Here is a 22,258-nt window from a genome sequence, read left to right as displayed (position 1 = left end):
CAAGGCCATGTGCAGTCAGGTTTTGAACTCCAAAGATGAAGACTCTACAACCTCTCTGACCAAACAGTTCCAAAGTTCAATCACCTTTGCAGTAAAGAATTTTCTTCTAATGTTTAAAAATAATTTATTGTATTTCAAGATCAGATCTAGAATACCACATCCAGTTTTAGGGACCTCAATACAAGAAAAACATGAATAAACTGGAGCAAGGGCAAAAGGTCACCAAGATGCTCAGAGGTACGGAGCACACGTCCTGTGAAAGACTGAGGGAACTGGCGTTGTTCAGCCTGAAGAAAAGACAGGTTCAGAGGCACCTAATAGCAGCCTGCTAAAACCTATGTTATCAACAAGACAGAGCTCAGCTTTTAATAGTGGTGCACAGTGGGAGAATAAGAGACAAGCAGCATAAACAAACAAGAAGTGTTCCATCTGGCTATAGGGAGAAACTTTTTCAACATGAGGACAATCCAGCATTGGAACAGGTTAACCCCCAGTCTCCATCCTTGGAGTTTTCAAGACCCAACTGGACAAAGCCCTGAGCAACCCAATCTGACCTCAGAGTTCACCCTACTTTGAGCAGGCGGTTGGACTAGATGACCTGTAGAGGCCCCTTCCTACCAGAATTATCCTATGTTCTTATGATTTTAGAAGTTCTCATTTGTTTTCCTGAAATAAATAAGAAAAAATCGCAATGAAGTATAATCTTTCTGGGACAAAAGATAAAGAAAAAAATTGCAGCACACAGTCATGAAGCACTGAAAAGGAAAACCATTACAGCATAACATCATCCAAAAGTGACTGCTATAAGACAGAATATACAGCTACAGATTATAAGATTAACTAACATCTTAGAGAGACACAAATTTATATTTAAAAAATCTCATTGTATTTCTACTTAAATCAATTTTTAAAAAATTTCAATCAAATTGTGATGAGACATACATGTAGCCACTTAGGAGTCCATAACTAGAGAGAACAAACTGAGAAAGAAGATGCAAAGTGATTTGAAAACACAAAATAGGTTAAACTATTGAGTAATATCAAACATTAACTACTGGAAAAGTTCTGCAAAAGAAAAATTAGAAGTATTACCTCTAACTGAAGCCAAAGACATACTTGCATACACACCCCCAGATCACCAAAAACCAGCATGAGTGAATCTGCTAAAGCAACAGATGATTTGACCAAGTTTTTTATTTCTTCTCTAGGCTAAGAACTGTAAGCATGTCAGGAAGTGATTGTCATGCTGCTCAATGCCAACACTGTCTTTTATTCCGTAGGTCCCTATGGTTCAAAGATGTGCTGTTATATTAAAAATACACAGAGTCACATTAGATAAAGAAGGGGAGGGGGGCAAGAGGAGTGCTGAAGGGAGAAGTAATAGATGCTATGTGTAGCAAAACTCGACCAAGAAATACATATTTCTTAATAACAGCTTTGACAATTCTGGAATCAAGAAAATGAGACAGTTTGGATGGGCTGGAAAAATAAATGAGTTTTCTGTTAAGAATAATAAAGGGATACAAATACAATCATTTTTCCATTACACTCTTATGCATTGGAAAGACAAACACACAAAAACCATCTAGCTCGTATTAGTCAAAAATTTCACAACAGGACCCTAATTCTTATCAGAGTACACCCTTTCAACTTATCCAATACTGATAGGCCAAAATCAAATGGAAGCCTATATTGATGAATAAATTAAGATATATATTCTGCAGAAATACTTAGATTGTAGTTATCAGCACATCACATATTCCTCTTTTCTAAAACCCTTGTGCAGTTTATTCAGACATCTCAGACAAAGTATCAGTAGTCGCACACGAGTCTCTCATGACATATTTTCACAGAAAAAAGGAAATGTAATAGCACTAATCTTGTTTAGGATTCTCCTTTGGTTTCGTGTTTTTATGTTGTCTGGTTTCGTGGCTTTGTGAGAGAGAAGCAGTTTTTCCTGGTTGGCTGTAAAGACATTCCATTATCTATGGCAGATCACAAGGAAAATACTAAAGGAGTAGTAAGAACTAATGTAATGACTATATCCAAGAAACAATAAGCAGCAACTTTCTTGAGAAGTATAAAGACTTAAGTGGATCATCTAGACTACTGCATATTGGCAACAAGGTTGGTAAATTGAGAATCTACAGCTGTTAAAGTAAATCTACGTCTCAGCCGTCATGGTCCTGCCTTGGCCGTACTGTGTAGTTCTACTCATTTCCTTGCTATGGTACCTATTGGAGGTGTTCACCCTTTAAACCAACCAGTGCTTTTTGTTTTGTTGTCTTATCAGGCAGTTCAGCTCTGTGAATCAGCTCACAATAGGTAGCATTCAGCTGCAGGCAGGAGCACAGGATTATTAAAATTTGATGTAAATCATCTTATGCAATTTGGGGCATGATCTGATCTTAAGTTTAATGATTCCAAGTCCCATTTCATCCATCCCCATCTAGTTCTTGCCCCCCACCAGTGGATTTGGTGATCGTGTATCCAGAATGCAAGTCAGTTAGAATCATAGAATCATACAATGCTTTGGGTTGGAAGGGACCTTCAAAGTCCATCTAGTCCAACACCTCGCCATGGGCAGGGACATCTTCCACTGGATCAGGTTGCTTAAAGCCGCATCAAACCTGACCTTGAACACTTCCAGGGATGGAGCATCCACTACTTCTCTGGGCTCCCTCATCATAAAAAAATGTATTCCTCATGTCCAATCTAAACCTACCCTCTTTCAGTTTAAAACTGTTGTCCCTTGTCCTGTCACTACAGGCCCTGGTAAAAAGTCTCTCTCCACTTTTCTTATAAGCCCCCTTTAAGTACAGAAAGGTAACAATAAGGTCTCCCCGAAGCCTTCTCTTCTCCAGGCTGAACAAATCCAACTCTCTCAGCCTTTCTTCACAGGAGAAGTGCTCCACCCCTCTGACCATTTTTGTGGCCCTCCTCTGGACCCACTCTAACAGATCCTTGTCTTTCTTCTGCTGGGGACCCCAGAGCTGGATGCAGTACTCCAGGTGGGGTCTCACCAGAGAAGAGTAGAGGGGAAGAATCACCTACCTTGATCTGCTGGCCACGCTGCTTCTGATGCAGCCCAGGATACAATTGGCTTCCTGGGCTGCAAGCATACATTGGCAGCTCATATCCAATTTCTCATCCACCAGTATCCCCAAGTCCTTGTCCTCAGGGCTGCTCTCAATCCATTCATCCCCCAGTCTGTATGGATATTGGGGGCTGCCCTGACCCAGGTGCAGGACCTCGCACTTGGCCTTGAACTTCATGAGGTTCGCATGGGCCCACTCCTCAAGGCTGTCAATGTCCCTCTGGATGGCATCCCTTCAGTAAAACAGTCTTTATTCTCTGGGGTTTTTTATACCCTTCGTTTCAATGAGCTAATTTCTTGTTGGGTTAGTTCTCCCAACCAACTCAACCTGCAACTACATGACCCCTCTATCTGATAAGTAAAGTGATATCAACACAGAAGGGAACCAAAACAGCAGAATGGGAGAAAAAAAAAAAAAATCAAGCAAACCCTTTCATTTCAGCAGCACTCTGCAGTGGCACTGAATTAACTGTAACATCATTAGTCACACCACTAGCATAACCTTTCAAGCCTGCTTTTGATAGATGAGTGCATCCTTGAATACATACAATAGATAACCATTCCATTTATGTAAGAGCTTAAATTTTTATCGATGCAGTTTAATTCCATTACAATTAGTTTCAATATTTTGTTTATCAGTACTCGATGGTTTTGTATGAAAACAGAATTTAAGGAGAAATTATGTAATCTCTGAACTTCCTTTTCTAGAAAAAAAACAGAGCAGCAGGCCTGTGACAGAAGATGTTCCAGAAACAGGTAAAACAGTTGGAGGGCTTGTGCTTCTTTACCTGGCTTTCTTCCTTTCAAGTAGGTTTCAAGTTCTCACTTTTTTTCCTTTATAAATTCTCACATATTTTTGGTATGTGGTCAAATATTTTAAAATGTAGTAGTTCTGAGAGACTGAAATAAGCAAAGCAGCATTTGTTTACAGGAATCAACATGACAAAAAGACTACGTTTTTTGACAATGCTACACAAAACATTGAGCTACTACTCATTTGACCTTTAACCAGGAGAAACACACTTAAAATACCTTCAAAGAAGTTAAAGATTTCTGTTTGTTTACTCAATTTTTTAACAATTTTGTCAAAAAGGAACTCTGTTACAAGTTTAAATTCACAATATGCCTTAGTCAACGTGCCTTAGCCAATGAAACATTCATATTAAAACATAAGTCATAGGCAAGAATATGTTAAAGCACTTTTAAAAATACTAAGTACCATAAGGAAAGAAATATTAAAAAAACGCGATCAAAATCAAGAATCTGGAAACCATTAATTTAGTTTCACTGAAAAGTACAGCTTCAATTCATAGGAATTTTTACGGTTATTCACATTTTATAATGATTTACTAATGATTGGAGGATAGCCATTTTCCACACACATAAATTCAACCTCCAGGGTCTTTGCTACATTGAAACCACTTGGAGAAACAAAACCTTTAATTTTCAAGCATTTGTCCAAAGCATTTCAAAACAAATAAAGTTACGTAAAGTTCGTAACAAATAAAGTTACGTATCAAAAGGATTGAATCTAATAAGTACAGTAGAAGCACTTGTCCATCACATCATCTTTTAAGAGAATGTTAGGAATAAATCAACCAAAGTTTTGCTATCCCTGTAACAATTTCTGTTGTCACCAAAATAATACTGAAACAATTTCACAGAAAAGATCCTCTACACTACACAAGTAGCTCACCTTAAAGCAGGGAATAATCAGAAAGAGAAGGTATGAACATAAAAAAAAGAAAAGAAGCAGCAGCAATGTGCTAAATATTTGTAACCATAATTTATTTTCTAATCAGCTCACTGAAAGCAGCAAATGAACCCTGACTGCAAACATCTGCCTACCAAACATCGCTAAAAACAATTCTTTGTTGCCAGTGCAAAATAGAAATCATCACCTTTCAGAAACTTTCACATTTCTAGCAAAGGTCAATTTTGGTCCCATCGTAACCCAGGAATTCACAATGACTATTGTTTTAGTACATATATTCTGAGTTTACAAAATCAAATTATTTTTACTTGCTAGCAAGATTCAAAATGTTTATCTCAAATGACACAGATTTGAAAAATGGGTATTAGATAGATAGTATGTGATGCCTATTGCAACACAAAGCCTATAAAATTTAATTCAGGTAACTTCTTTAGAAACTGGAAAGTCCGAAGTTTCTACTTATCACGCATCAGCATTGCAGCATAAAGTGTTTTAATATGCTAAATATCAAATACAGATCTTTGGACTCCCATTTAATCTATGGTAGATCGTATGGATTCCTCCATCATCTAAATGCAAGATGTTCAGCTACATATTTACTATTTCTTGTAGGTCCTTCTAATCTTCATAAACTTATATGCCAACAAATGCAAACATGTACACACAAATCCACCATTCTTAGTCTGTAACTTGCTGCATTTAACAGAAAACTGTGCCTGCATTTATAGCTTCTCCACATAGAAAAAATTCAAACACTCAGTGAAGTAGCATAAGTATCAAGTTTTAAATGGATGTTTTAAAAATATGAAGATAACTTCAAGAACTAGAAAGACAGCAATTATATGTTGTTATACTAATGACTTAAAAATTAATAAATAAGCCAGCTTTTCATCACTTCAGTGAGACCATTTTACTTGGAGACTTGAGCAAACATTCTCCATGCTTAGTGAATGAGGTGCACAACAGGCCTCTACAAGTGGAGATTTCAACTCTGCTCTAGAACAATGAAACATGCAGACATTTTGATGAAAAGAAGTTGCAAATCTTTTTTTTCCTTTTTCTTTCTTAACACTATGTCAAATTTGCAGCAGATTTCTCCAATGGGAAAATCTACTTCTCCCCTGTTTTTCATAGATGTACTCTTTCTCAACAACCTTAAAGTAGTTCAAAGCCATGACATTAATCGGTTAACTCCACTACTTAGAGACAGGAAAAATCAATTTACCTGAATGCCATCAAGCAACTTGCTCATGCACCAGTAACTGTCAGCTTCTATGTTCTGCAGCACTTCTTCAGGCAGACTGGAAACATCAAAATTTTCCACTTCTTCTTCTTCTGTTTCAGGAAAAGAGAGAGAAAGACAAGTCAATGAAGTGCACAGAATAAATAAAGCAAGGATGAGGAAATAATTGAAAACAAAGACAACCACCACTTATCTTCTAGTCAGAAACTTCAACGCACATTTACTTTAACAGGGACTAAATGAATCATTTATTGCTCAACTGTGTCATCTAATGGCTTTAAATGTTAATGAATACTTAATTTCTTGCAGACTGTGAAAATCTCAAATCATGCCTGGTTAACCAGAATTAATATATAATAAATTACTTCATTCTAAACATTTCACACCTGAAAGAGGATCATCAGAAGCAGTTTGAGAGCCCTCAAGCTATGTATGAACAATCTCTGCATAACATTTCTATATTTGCATAATGCACAGCAAAATATGTTGCCAGTCTTGACAGAAGAAAAAGCCCTGAAAAATACTTTTTAGAAAACCAGTGAAATTTATTTAGAAAGCTGACTACAGCTTTTCAAGGAGAATTTGTTTTTCAGGCAACCATTTGGAATCAGAAGGAAATCAGACAAAAAGAAACAGATGATTCCTGCCCCCCACCCCAAAAAAAACCCCCATGATTCTCAATACTGGAAAAGCACAGAACTCAAATGATGTCTAATTCATGGCAACTGAGTCTTTCACACAAGTGTGTTAAAAGAAATTCATATTTCGCTATGAACTGAAATGTTACCACCTAAGACACGTTGAGCTATTTTTAAACCACGGCATCTGAATTATCCATTTTGAAAAGAACGCAGAATGTGCTGCCTTGCCAGCTAACTCCCAAAGCTCCCATACAGCCCCAGAAGAGAGTTTAACACAGGCTGGGAATGCTCTTAGTAAATGCTATAGCTTCCCTCTTCCAGCAGCTCACAGTGTCTTACTGTATCAAGATGAGAATCAAAGAAGCATCCTTCTCAGCCCTGGTTCCTTCTCAAAGAAGGGAAGGTGCAGAAGAGAGAGGTACTTGATTCTATTTAAACAGAGTATGATATACCAAAGAAGGAATTTCCTCCATTACACAACTGCAAGGTAGTGTAGAATAAACAGTAAGAGAAAACCAAGAATATGTAGTATCTTAAAACTCCTCTATTATCTGTCTCATAGCTTTGCAGTATGTCATTACAGAAGTATAAGTACATCTTCAGGTTGTCACATTTGATTATGCTACCTTAAAGCACTTATTTGTCAATTGGTAATAACCATGAGTATTACACGTTATAAAATAATTTTAACATACCAGTGATTTTACCACTACCAGGAGACACCAGTAGCAAGGTGTTACCAAAGCATTCTTGTTTGCACTGGTGCCTACGTGTGGGTGTTCATCTTCTAAAGGATCATTGGTTTTGGACTGTGAGATATTAATAGCTGTAGGACAGGGAGATTAGGTCATGCTAATAAAACATTAGTTAAGATATTGGGAAACCTGGTAAGTAAAACAGGAGATTGCAGCAGAGACTCCACAAAATAAAAGCACACGATGATCTCAGAGGTGGCAGGACTGCACACAATGCACCACTAGTCACTTACTGGTTATTAAATGAATGCCACCCGTGCATTGGAGTACAGTTTTAAAAACCCAGTTTCTAAAAGAAGATCAACAAACAAGTATCCGACATATTTTAAATACCCTACACAATAAACTCAGATATAACACTGCCTTGCAAAACAATGAAGAAAGAGTGAGTAGCAGACTGCGACAGCAAATTTTTTTTAACAGCAGATCCTTTTGCGAGGAGGAAGAAACTCTTTACCCAATGTCAGCAGCATATTCCTCCCAACAAAAAGGAGGACAGACCCCCCCGAGAAAATCAGTATCATACTCCTCTCCCAGCAATGGACAGCAGTCTCACAATGCTTTGTGGAAAACAGGGGTAACAGGCAGCAACTGGGAGGTAACACTCCCCTCCAACATCTTTCTGTTCAGTTCCCATCACTTTCTTTATTAGACTCCCCTCATTAAAGACAGCTTCTAGAACAAACTTGGGTTCATTTCACTTATTAAATCTAACCCCTTCAGAAAAAGTGTGTTAAGAGAAAAGCCTAGCATAACATAAAAGATAAAAGGTTTTTTATGGTAAAGATGGTTGAATACAATGGAGATAACAAGAAAGGACTGAAGGCAAACAGACCAACATCAAGAAAAAACCCAAAACATCTAGCAATGAAGAAACCTAACTCAGATTAGACAAGTAGCTAAGGTGATGTACATTTGGCAAAATTAATCCAAATCAAAATGCCAGGTCCGCAGGTCAAAAAGAAAACTTTAACAGAAAGGTACCTCAAAGTCCAGAAAAAGTAGCAAATTATTATTAATGTCAACATGTCCTTTACTAAGTCCACTAACAGAAAAATTACTAAGAGTGCTCACAAGACCTACTCACAGGAAAACTGAAAATTATTAGACTTAACATGGACAAAAAAAGTCAATTTAAGATGATGAGTTTCATATGAACCTGTGAAAAAATCAATATTAAGTATCTACCTATGTCCAACCTGATGTGCCTTGAGATTTTAAAACAAACAAGAAAACCCCACCACTTTCAGCAGAGAAGCCCTTTTGCACAGTTCAGAAATGAAAATTAAGGATGAATATTCCCATTAATTTAAAAGAGAAAGACTTTTCCTGACAGAAGATGAATGATGTATCCTCTACAGCAGCAACAAATTTTTTGGTATATCCTATACATGTTAACTCATAGTCTTACAGTTATACAGTTTATGTTTATTATATATTCATAAAACACTGCCCCAGTGGAAAAAAAAAGTCTAGTTAATATTTTAATTTTCATTATAATATTTTAAAGAGCGAAAAAAGGAGTAAGCCATTTGCATCTCCTCACAACATCTACAGAAAAAAAACAGTAAATGAACCAGAGTTCCTCATATTTATATAAAACACAAACATATATTGAACTTTATTCCCCTTGAAAATAAGCAGTCTTCAGACCCTCCTTCACTAAACACTTGCTGAAAGAATGAGATAACTACTACTTAGCTAGTGTGTTCCTTTGCAAATTTCCTGCCTTTGAGCACCTTTTCTTTTCATGATACTGCTATCACATTTCTGAACAAAAAGGAAGTTATAAACCGTAGCACAACACAATAACTCTTCTACAGGTGGGCATGAAAAGATAACAAATGGAAAAGACTTTTTATCTTCTCTTTCTCATCTTTCTTATCTTACCTCTTTTTTGTCCTCTTTCAAAATCTACCATTTCACACTGTATTCTTATACCAGGATTTAAACCAACAAAAAAGCTGAAGATACACCAAACCATCAAAGGTGGGTGTCTTCACCTCCCTTCACAGCCAACACAGAAAACCAAGTAGTGACGGAGTATTAGCTGTCTTGTTCTGAAGTAGAAACCTACAATAAATCAGGAGAATCCCATCCAAAGAAAATCCTGTTTCTCAATATTAGCTGTAACTTGAACTTAATAGGATTGCCTCAGAATGCAGACCTCTAAACTGTGGAAGTCTAAACGCAGCTGAAATAAAACTATGAACACCCATCAAAAGGCTTCCCATCCTGTGACTGAACTACCTGCAGCAAGCGAAAATGACAGGCTGCAAGATAACAGCAGCAGTTTGAGAAACAAGGCTGAAGCAACTTGGACAGCAAAGACACCCCAGCATTAATATTTTGGAAAAACAAAACTGGAATTGCTCTAGTAAGGAAGGACTATCAAATTAGAAAGACAAAGTTTTAATTTCTTTTCCCAGAAAGTAGAATAGAGCTTTTAAGAAACATCTTCCAATGGTTCCAACCACTTTCCGTCACAGGTATGTTCACCAAGCACATAGAGGGTATCAGGACAGGCTCTTCTGAAAAGAACATAGGTCTGATGTAAATTCACTATTCTAAGTACAATTCTCATTACTCCATGGGGGGGGGGGGGGGGGGGGAATTGAGATTGAAAGGCAACTCTTATCAAGTTCTTTCTGCTCTAGTTTAGGTGATCCTGTAAACCAAAAGATACAGACAGCATTTAGGAACCATCCAATTCTTTCACTAAAAGAATCCATAGTCCCTAAATATAATGTCACAGAGCCGCAAGCTCAACCATTACAGAAAGAAAAACGGTACTTTTAGGAAGTACTCATCCAGCTTTCTCGTTCTGTCTCTCCCTTTGGAAGAGACATCCAAGAACATTATCCTTTTCTGTGGCTTATATTGACTGATCTCTAGCATTTTCATAAGCCTCTTAAATGCAAAATAAATATTCAGGATTTTTTATATGTTCTTTAAATATATAAGCTACTTGCAGTCCAATTTTTGTTACCATTGTGCTTCTCATGCATCACTAAGTCATCTCTTCCAATGTCAGATAATAAAGTCTAGAAACACACAAAAAAAAGATCTAATTAAATGCGTAAGGCAACTCAATTGTATTTTAATTATACACTAGTAGTATTTACCCTATGTAAAACAACTGTCTCAAACTTTAGCTTAAAACTCTGCAACCAAATATTTCAAAGAGTAAGTCTAATTACTTAGAAATATATTAAAATACATTTTTCATTAGATGAGCTAAGTAGTACATTTTTGTATATGTTGTATTAACTGGTACTTTTTGATTTAAATGTGGTGTGTGCTGAACAAGGAGCTACACCGTGCAAGCCATCCAGACCATAAATCTAATAAAGAAGGCACAGCATCACAAAAGCCACCAAACAAGCAAGTGCTCAGTGATGTGCAATGCTTTCGCTGCATCAATTCACCTTAACTTGCTGCACTTGATTGAGGAAGTTCAAAACTGACTCTGAATATCTGAATGACCCTTTTCCACACTACAGCTGAAATTAAAAAAGGCCATCCATTTTCATGACAACCTCCAATTAAGGAACATTTGATTGGCAGAATAATATGCAAAATAACAGTTTACATATTTAACATTTATTCATTTATTTGCGTAGACACATAGTGCAAAGTGCTTCTTTTTCCATGCAGTTTTAAGGGGAAAAGCAATTAAGCTCAATTAAGCTGCATGTTACTGCCCTTTTTTTTTTTTTTTTTTTCTTATTTGGATGAAGAAATAAGCGCACTAGAGATGTTTAGAAAAGAAAGAGTGGAAAGGATTTCAGGACAAACAACAGAAGAGCCAAAAATAACTAACTATCTCAAAAGTACATGAGATTATTTCAATTTAAGACTTGTGCTTGAAAACAGAATTGCAAATTCTGGTTTTAGACAACGTTAAATTTATTTTCAATGAGTAAAATCTGAGTGGACAGTAATATAAAGATTAAATAACAAGAATATGGGGGAAAACAGCAGGCCAACATGTACATGTATCAATATCTGGGGAAAAAAAGATCACTGCATAAAATTTCCCGATTACAAAGTCTCACAGCAACGTTTCTCATTTTCCTCAGTTTCCTGTGGAGATCTTTATCATGTCATCGATGTAATTGTAGAAGACAGTAAAATAGTTGCCTGGAGGAAAACTGCTGTAGCATGGAGTCAATGACATGCTGATCTGAATATGTGCATTGCTGTGAGCATGGTATTAGCTGTTCTTTACTCATTTCCAGTGTATGCTTCTGAAACTTCCCACAGTGTGAAAAGAGTGAGTAACTTTTTCTAAGCAGCTTTAACTGGATCCACTCCCAAAGGCAGAGACATAAGCATTAAAAAAAAAAAAATATTACTTGCAACTACTTACAGATTTCTTTTTCCAATGACAGTAGAAAATAAACATGATAAACAGATGATAATGGTTTGCCTCCCTTAAAAATAGGTTTCAATATGAGATTAAGCCCACTTGATTTTGGTGGTAGTTGTTCACAATGTTAAAATTAAGTTCGTATCTGATCTCTGCCTTTTAGATGTATTTGATTTCTTCTAAAAATGCTTACATTTCACTTTTTCAGTACACATCATGGGTAAAAACATCTGCCATTACAGACAGATGGAATAATCCAATACAAATTTTTTTCATTAAAGAACTGGAAAATTTTAAGTTCAGAGATAATTTTATGAAGAAATCACATTCTGAAATAAAACAAAAATACTGAAAACGTATGATGTTATTAAAATGGGTTAATGATATTGCTACAGTAACTGGCAGCCCTCTCAACGCATCCAAATAGCCATCTCTGTCCAACTAAGTGTTCAAATGCAACCAACAAAAAGGCAACCTGCATTCAGAATTTCTCTAAACCTGTTACTTATGCTAACACCAATACTCAGTCTTTATAAAGTGGGAAAGAAATGAATGCAACTTGATAGCTTTACTACTTCATTACACTAAGCAAGCTCATACAAAAAATATCTCTATTAATTAAAGCTTACATTCTTTCAAAGGAAACTAATTTTTAAGGAAATAGACATTTAATTGGCTTATTAATGTTTTAATTTCAGCTTTTGATCTTGAAATGGTGTCTCAGCACTCCAAGTCAGGCAAAACTCAGATGAATTCACTGACGTGGGAGGTAGGGGACAAAATGGATGATGGTATAAGAAAGATCCAGTGCTGAAGCCCAAAACAGACTGTAAGATCATCAATAAATTATGATTGTCCTTTACATACTTCCAATATACAAAATAATACATGTAAACATTAGAAAGGTTAATTCGCTGAACATCTTAAAATTGTTCTTTTTTTAGCACTAATTTGTGTAAACATGTTTCTCATCTAATGTATAAAAAGTATAACCATAGATTTCAAGTCCAAATTATATAGCTCTTGCAGAGATGCAAGGAAATCATTCTGACTGTACATGCACAGGTACTTGCCTGTATAAAGTTTACTTTGTTTTAATCTACTTTAGATGTTGCGTCTTCAGATAGACCTAACTTAAAAGTTACCAGCTAAGTATAGAAACTACAAAAGTGTACGCATATGATTGCATGCAGAGGTGCACAGTAATATTTCCATATCTAGAAGATCTTACATACTCCACTTCAAACTCAGTTTTCAAAAAGCCTTATGAAACAACTACTCAGTCACTGCTGCACTAAGGCAATGTTTTTCTAAGGAGATCAGGACATAAAAGAGCATTTAAATGTAAATTCTTTCAGTAACAATTACCTAATTAAATATGTACATAACCACATCAATATCTCTCATTGAAAAAATACTAATTACATATTTATCTGATAGAAATAGCTTTTGAGCTGTTAAGGATTGTCATGGTTTAACCCCAGCTGGCAGCTAAGCCCCACACAGCCGCTCGCTCACCCCCACCCCCCTCCCATGGGATGGGGGAGAGAATCGGAAGGGTAAAAGTGAGAAAACAGTCATGAGTTGAGATAAGAACAGTTTAATAATTGAAATAAAATAATATAATATTATAATAGTAATAAATTTTAATGAAAAGGAAAATAACAAAAAGAGAGAGAAATAAAACCCAAGAAAGGCAAGTGATGCAAATGAAAAACAACTGCTCACCACCAACCGACCGATGCCCAGCCTGTCCCCGAGCAGCGGCTGTGCCCCAGCCACCTCACCCCAGCTTTCTATGCTGAGCAAGTTGTCATATGGCATGGAATAGCCCTTTGGCCAGTTGGGATCAGCTGTCCCAGCTGTGTCCCCTCCCAGCTTCTTGTGCACCCCCAGCCTACTCATTAGCAGGCCAGGATGAGAAGCTGAAATGTCCTTGACTGCTTAGCAACAACTAAAACATCGGTGTGTTAACAGTATTATTCTCATCTTAAATCCAAAACACAGCACTATACCAGCTACTAGAAAGAAAATTAACTCTATCCCAGCCGAAACCAGGACAAGGATTAATCACCAAAGTAAAAACTTCCCTTACTTTGTGATACTGCAGTCACAAAGGTAAAATAAAAAAAAAATATAAAAAAAAAAAAAGAACTCAATCATCTCATCAGTCCAGGCTTGGGTAAACATGACCTTATTGCATTTCAAATATCCCCTTATTACCAGTCATGTTCTTATACACACAACGTATTGTTGACTTGCATGTTTTAACACTGTTAATAATCTTACACTTGTTTTCAGTTGATCTGCCACAATTTCATTAAGATGCAATAGGAAGCAAGATAAACATCTTAATACATCAGTATAAGAATGATGTTTTAAACACTAATCATTTTACTTTAAGAATATTAATACTCTAAATAATTTTACTGCACATAGGGAATGTTATAATCTCCTTTGATCTGAAGAACAAGGTAAATCACCATCTCCAAAAACATTGTAAACTTGATTACTTTGACCTAATTTTTATGCTCATCAAAATTAACGTATGACCCTGCAAGTACTCTCAATTTCTTCTATCACAAAAGAGTAAATACTTCACATACTTATTCTCTAATTCCAGATTCTCCATAACAGTAATCAGTAAATCATTGAGAGACTTCCTTAAGTGGCCCTACATGCTTGCCAGTAAGATTTTCTACTCAAGCTTTTTCTAGACTAGATTTTAATGGCTTTTTTTTTTCCTCCCCACACTAACTAGTCCAGAACATGCCCGTAATTCCTATTCATAACCCACTGCATATATGTACACAGAAATAGGCCTGGTTTTAAGAATGATAAATTTATTTGAAAAATAGGGAAATTCTCAGCTCATGTTGCAAATTAAACAAAAGACATCGGTTCCTCATACGCTACAGAGAACTGACATTACCGCTCAACAATTCAGATATGAGAAAGATGCAAAATCTTTACTATTTCAACAACTCTATCACTAAAATAGGGTACAAAAGAGAATTAAGTAAACCAGGTGGCACCCACAGAACTTGCATAATGCCAAATACAAGACTGGCAACCTCTTACACAGGTGAGAAATCTGGCCTGTGAATGCAGTTTACATTTAGAAAAAAAGGTACAAGCCACATCCTTGAGTGTGACATTACTGTGAAACAGGAGTCTTCAAAGTGTATAAGATGACAGCTGCTCTTAAAAATATATTTTAGCAACAATGAAGAACACAACGTTCAGCACAAATTCTTCTCAGAGTGATCACTTCAACAGGTTTGCTGCTGTCAGCCAAAACAGCTTGCCAGGGAGAAGTGGTGCACGTGACACCAAATTACGGGACGAGCAATTAGCACCCAACACGCACAATGAGCACAGGATGCTGATGAGCATTTTCTTAGAATGCCCGATAAGGGAGTTTCCTGAGAAATCCAAAAGGTGCTTGCAGAATAGGAAATGAAAGATTAAAGGTTGAACGTGTCTCCCAAGCCACAGTTTTTAATTATCTAGTTTGTGCTTATCGTTTCATTTTTTAAAGCATCAAGCCTATGTATGTGCATACACACAAACAAGCAGCGCACAAAACAGCAAGAATGAGATAAGGGTAAACCATAGAGTGGTCAAACAAGTCTAAAGCAAGCCTCAGGAACACAGGCCTTGCCTGGGTTAAGGTATGGGATTGATTCCAGCACTTCTTTAGAGATAATCCCTCTAGCGCTGTATTTTTTTAAGATGGAAGAGCCTTCAAAAAGAATCTATAAATGAATGTAGATTTTAAAAGGAATTATTTATTGGACAGGAGAGGAAAAAAAATCAACCGCGTTAAACGCCAAAATGTATTTAAAAGATTAAAAACACTGTCTATGTGTCTGCATATGCAAGGGTGAATTTTAAAAGTACTGAAAATTAATACTTGTTACCTGAAACTATAGGAAAAAAAAAAAAAAGAAATTGTCTTGCACATGATTACTTAATATTAAAAGGTAGGCAAAGAGAACTCATTTGAACATTCCCATAAACCGTAATATGTTTAATACATTATCTGGACAACTTAACCAGGCTAAAGGTTCAACTTTAGTTTGGATAAATATAAAAGTAATAAAAACTATCCAAGAAATTGTATGTAAATATAAGGACTTTTAAAAATTCAGAAGTTAAATTTTTTCAGTGAAGAAAGACTGAAAAATTTGCCACTGTCAAGTAAGCTCAGCAACCATTTACATATGGCTATGTAATCTATGTAAGCATAAATTCACCCACTCATGAAGAAATTTTTATTTTAACCTATTATTGTCATTGAACTGACCAACTAAATAAATTCTCAGAGAAAAATGGATGGCAGGGGAGATAACTGTTCTTCGGTGACATCGTACACACAAGCCTATGATTGGGGCAGTTTGCTGCAAATCCAAACTATGCAATATTGGTCAAATTTCTTAATCAAAATTACAATCTTCCTTATTTTGTAATCTTCCATGTCATTCACAGCTAATAAGAAAGAAATGCACCTTACAGACTTCTTGCCTTATTTACAACAGAACAGAAGTACCATCCATTATTTGCACTTTTTAGCACAAATTGCATATACTGAATTAAAAGAAGCATATTTGAGGAGAATGAACTCTGACTGCACAGGCAACACTACTTGTTATATTGCTTAATTGTTGAGTGGGTTCCTTAACTATCTTAATCTGTGGTGATTTACAATTTCCCAATGAAACTGCTAGATATGCATCTGTGGCAAAAAAGCCACAAGGCTCGCTTTATTCATGAGCTTCAATCATATTTTTACATACTGTATAGGTATTTTTCATTAAGACAAAGAAATAATCATATCACATGGTACAACCTCTAGGAAAAAAACCTGCTCCATCTACTCAAAAATAAGAGTATGGTTTCTTTATTTTTCTTCCTCTATGTTACTTTAAGAAAAACAGTGTCTTTAAATTGCAGTTGTACTGTTACAAAGTAAACTGTTATCTCATAATTAACTAAAGATAGAACACGCAAATCAGTTCAGAAATGTCTTTGATAACAATACAATTTCTAAGTCAATAAATTTTTTTTAAAGCATTGGGTTTTGTTAAAACTAATGTGCTATAAAAGCATTAAATATTTTGTTTCTATGAAATAAGGCAATTAAAACTTATAGAAGAAAAATTGGTTTGCAAAAAAACTTTTTTTTTTTCCTTTTTTGGGTTATTGTGCTTAAGTACTTAATTTTTCACTTCTGCTTTATAATCAGTTTTCCACAGCTTAAAGCAGAAATTAAAAATTTCAGATTTTCCCAAATTAAAAAAAAGCAAAAAACCCCCATACTGATGAAAAAAGCCTAACTACTTCATGATTACTATGATTAAAAAAGGTTTGCATTTAAACTACAAGAAAATCCTATACAAATTAAAGTCTCAGCATACAAATTTCTGACAACTGTATTTGAATTGGTTTGAAATCTATAACTAACTATCTATCTCATTGAAAACAAGACAAAAAAGCTGTTTACAACTGTTTAAAGCACTGATCCACCTAATTTGAAAACCTTCTCTTAGGTCTTGAAATGCTACAAATCTATACCACAGTATTTGAATGTTATATTCCTGACATTTGTACAGCATGTTATCGTTGCTTAAGTGATTCTTACTCTTTTAGCTTTTCTTCCTGCAAGTTACTTCATAATAAACATACAAAATTGTGATATTTGGATGCCAAAAGCCATTAAAGTAATTTCCCAGTCTGTTGGAAAGCATGCTTGAGAAGATTTAGATCTGAAAGTATAACCATCTCTGTGCTGCTTCACTATAGAAAGATGATCATTAATTATAACTATATGGAAACCATGGGGGAGAGTAAAACAAATGCACAAGCCAGAACTAAAATATGCAGCTCCCTTTGGAATACGTCTCTCCCATAGTTACATTAATTGTAATTAACCTTCTTCTTCACAATTCTTCTATTTTTACACCTGCAGAAATCTTTTGGTTTCTCTTCAATTTCATTTTACTGCTTCTACCATTATTCAAGATCTTGTTTTCCATTTATTCCCATGACCCAACATTTCCAGTTTGTAGTTTCGAATAAAATATCTTTCACTAACCTCTCATGACTTCCTCACAGGGCACGTCTATTAGTTTCTTAACTGCCTTCAAAAATGAGACAATATAAACCACAAAAGATATTTCCAACTTAACAGAAATGTATTATTTTTTAAGGCAACATTCATATTATCAAATTCATTTAGTTTTTAATATTCTTGGAATGTGCATTAAGCATCATGAAATAACATGTCTTCTTTAGACATGCATTAAAAAATTTTTAAAAAGACACATACAGATGCAAAACAAACTTTAAAAACAGATAATTAAAATCCACATCAGTAACCATATTTATACACTTAAACACATCATCCTGTGCACTAAAACAGGACTTTCGTTAGCAGAAATTCTTTTTATATAGATGGGGAATAAAAATCCTTTTTCCTCAAGTAGTCTTTAGCATACCTCAGAGAAAAAAAGCAAACAGAAGAGCTAGAAGTAAATACTTGAATAATACAAAAAGATTGTGATTTAACAGACATGGTTACCTCAAATACTTAAAATCAACAGAAAAGACTAGTTCTGACTTATTTATTCTGATTACTAATGACAAAATCTTTGAGCTTGTTTTTCTTATGAAAATGGAAAATAATATTTAATATAGAGTACAGTTAGATACATAACTGTAGGCCAGAAGAAAATCCATATTAAGCCTCTAAACTACCCAAGGCACCTGAAGTAGAACACAAGGAAGATCAGGGATGTCAGCATAGTTTCACAGATGAATCTGAGAATCTATACACAGTATAGATTCATAGAATGGTTTGGGTTGGAAGGGACCTTAAAGATCATCTAGTTCCGCTCCCTTGCAATGAGCAGGGACACCTTCAACTAGACCAGGTTGCTCAGAGCCCCCTCCAACCTGATCTCAAACACTTCCAGGGATGGGGCATCCACAACTTCTCTGTGAAACCTGTTCCAGGGTCTCGCCACCCTCACAATAAACATTGCTTTAAAAGAAAAAGTAAAGTAAAGTAAAAAAAAGTAAAGTAAAGTAAAAAAAAGTAAAGTAAAGTAAAAAAAAGTAAAGTAAAAAAAAGTAAAGTAAAAAAAAAGTAAAGTAAAGTAAAAAAAAGTAAAGTAAAGTAAAAAAAAGTAAAGTAAAGTAAAAAAAAGTAAAATAAGTAAAAAAAAAGTAAAAAAAAGTAAAGTAAAAAAAGTAAAGTAAAGTAAAAAAAGTAAAGTAAAGTAAAAAAAGTAAAGTAAAGTAAAAAAAGTAAAGTAAAGTAAAAAAAGTAAAGTAAAGTAAAAAAAGTAAAGTAAAGTAAAAAAAGTAAAGTAAAGTAAAAAAAGTAAAGTAAAGTAAAAAAAGTAAAGTAAAGTAAAAAAAGTAAAGTAAAGTAAAAAAAGTAAAGTAAAGTAAAAAAAGTAAAGTAAAGTAAAAAAAGTAAAGTAAAGTAAAAAAAGCAAAGAATCACATAGCCAATGGAAAAATTATTATGACCTCACAGACTTTCTTGGAGAGAACAGAAATGCCTGGCAGTAGTAAAATGATGCAGAATAAACTTTCAGGAAGAACAGAGACAGCAGAAATAACCTGTAGTCTAAGAAGGAATTCCATTCACCAGTCAGCAGAAATAGAAGACAAATTAGTATAATTATGCTACCTCAGCATTTTTATAACTTGTGTGTTGAATCACGATATAAAATTAAATTAATGAAACTTAAAGGTCTTGAAGACTTCCTCTAGTAAAACACAGAGAGCAGCATGCTGAGAACTCAAACTGGATGAATCTCTCAGTAAGCTGAAACCATATAGCCAGAGGAAAAAAGTATAGTCAGAAAAGAAGCAAGGCAGGGTTTGTAGGATGAACATGTATCTTGTCACACCAACTGATTTATTAGGGAGGAGAAGACAAGACAAGTTCACAGACACAAAAGCTGCTTTCATGGTCTATAAAGAGATATTACCAAGTTATAGAAACATTAAGTTAATTTTGTTAGAAATCTTTGATTAGTCCCATTGGACCTTAGAAATTTCTTATTAATTTAGGGATTTGTTCTATACATCTCTTACAGCAAAAATGTAACGGAATTCCTCTGATTCCATCCATAAGACAGGGTCTGGGAAGTTACTTCACAGGAATCATCTAAGCAAAGAATCCACACAGCTCCCCTGCTATGGGGTGACATCTCAGAGGTTCCCTTCACCCCTCTGTCAGACTTTTTGACTCTTTGATAGGCTTCCTGGCACTGATATGGGTTGAAGAAATTTTTATCAGTAATTTTCAAGTCCCTACCTGGTTGTTCCTCTAAAATGTAAAACCATGATAGTCATCTAAAAGGAGATTTAACTTCCTGGGCTTATAAAAGCCTTTCTATTTTTCACATTTTGATTCTGCTTTTTGAAAAAGTCTTCACACCACAGCTTTACTATGAATAATGAATGGAGGCTGGGCCATACATTGTAACATACTGATCAGTATTCTCAACATACTCTTTTTTCACGATACAAAGCACACAGACAAAGATTTAAAAAAAAAAAAAAAAAAAAAAAAAAAAAGGTCAACCCAAAACCTCAAACCCCACCTGCAGATGCCTCTACTCAGAATAATGCACAGAACAGAGGAACAGATAAACTTACAGCTTCCTGTTAAGGAAATATAATCCAGTTATTTTTGCCCTAACAGCAATAAGAAATTTTTGTACTAGAACAAGGTATTATGTTAGGAAGAGTAGGAAAATGAAGGTAATCTTACGCCTACGGACATAAATGATTCAAAAAAATTTATATGAAATGGTAATTGCCATTTTTTCAGTTACTATCTCATGCCAACAAAGAAAAAGATCAAATATTTTCATTTAATTTTCTATTTAACAAGAAAGCCAGTTACATACAGCAGCATTTTTAAGATAAAAACAATGAATTCAAATAGTGGTACCTGGAAGTAATTACTACCAGTCAACAGAAATCATTAAGTCTGATAAATCCTCCATCTGACACTTATTTTAATCTTTGAGATAGTAGGTGTTTGCTTCTTCAACAGTTGCTCTTACAGCTTTTCTCCCCAGACAATCTTCCTTAATCCCTTTAGACACTTTTTTTTAAAGCTTGTCACCAGAACACAGATCAAGAATACAGAGCCTGTTGCTTACTACACTTTCATGAAAATATTGCAGTATGATAATTAGATATATGACTGCTTTGAAATACTTATTTAGGTAGGTTCAAGTGACAGCTTTGGAACTCTGACTTAGTATGTAGATGCGACCCTGAAAAAGGAAGAGCATTTTCTAGTATGACAAGTCTGAACCACTCATATATTTTCTTCTTTATTACATGAAAGCCTTTTCCTTCTATTGAAAATCCTACAAAAATAATGCTGACATTTGGGAAAAAAATATAAAAGAAAGAAAGAAAAAAAAAAGGGAATTTTGGGGATTACAGGTTTTTACCCTCTCTTCTCCTGAAGAAAGAGAAAGCTACATTTTAATATAATAATGTTTTCCTGTGGAGGTATATTCATAAGAAATCATTTACCTTTCTAAATTTGAAATACCTGAGTAACCTCTAGCATACTCTTAGTACAAATCCAGCACTTACCATTTTGTCTAACTTTTCTATTCCTTGTATTACTGTATTTAATTTGACTCAAAACAATGAAAGTTAAGAATAGCTTTTAAAACAGGTGAAAGCATCTTTCCTTTTACACTTCTTTATTTATAAAAATTGGCTAAAATTGCATCAGGTGAACCAATTGGGGAGATTACACTGAAGAATTGTTTTTAGATAAATATATTATTTCAGCTTGTTTTAGGATATTATGAAATTAGTATAAACACCAAGGAATAGAGCAAATACTTTCCAAAGTAAAAAGAAAAACAACTTAAGCAAATATGTACTTCTCTTATTTATCAAATAAAAGCTTGTGAGAAAAATTTTAAACCAAACTGTCATCTTGAATTATATTTTGATAATTTGCCCACAAAAGTATGCTGAATATGTAACAGTTCAGAACTATAAAACTCAGACATTATCTGAAAAATTGTTTCAATAGTCAAAAAACACCATGAATATATAGACTGTAAATAGTAATGTCATAAAGCAATGCAACAATCTTATTAAGATTTAGTAGAGTCCACTTTACACTTTGAAAATAGAAAGCAAACTGTTTCAAATTAGATGCAAACAGTGATAGAGAAGCTTCATAAAACTCTAGTAGATTAATACAACTGTGACAGCTTTTCTTTCTCCCTTGTCATCCAAACTTGAATTTAGATTGATAAATAGAGTATGAAAGAATAAATGCTACAGAGAAGTTCATTTAACAGTAAAACTGAAGTATTACTACTTAGTTTTTCAACAGGTCATGGGTTTTGAGCTTTTCCTTCTATATGTTT

The 22,258-nt window shown here is 34.8% G+C and overlaps 1 protein-coding gene across 2 annotated transcripts in view; it reads right to left on the bottom strand.

The window, feature by feature from the left end:
- TBC1D22A (TBC1 domain family member 22A) overlaps positions 1-22,258 on the bottom strand; it is a 189,268-nt gene that overhangs the window by 112,239 nt on the left and 54,771 nt on the right. For both annotated transcript variants that reach the window (XM_075492382.1, XM_075492373.1), the window contains exon 9: positions 6,037-6,146. In XM_075492382.1, coding sequence (XP_075348497.1) covers positions 6,037-6,146 — 110 coding nt within the window. The remainder of the gene's footprint in view (positions 1-6,036; positions 6,147-22,258) is intronic.

Source organism: Mycteria americana, chromosome 1 (genome assembly GCF_035582795.1).
Source record: "Mycteria americana isolate JAX WOST 10 ecotype Jacksonville Zoo and Gardens chromosome 1, USCA_MyAme_1.0, whole genome shotgun sequence".
NCBI classification, from domain to species: Eukaryota; Metazoa; Chordata; class Aves; order Ciconiiformes; family Ciconiidae; genus Mycteria; species Mycteria americana.
The sequence above is the reverse complement of the archived record's forward strand: the minus strand, read 5'-3'. Positions and strand labels throughout refer to the sequence as shown.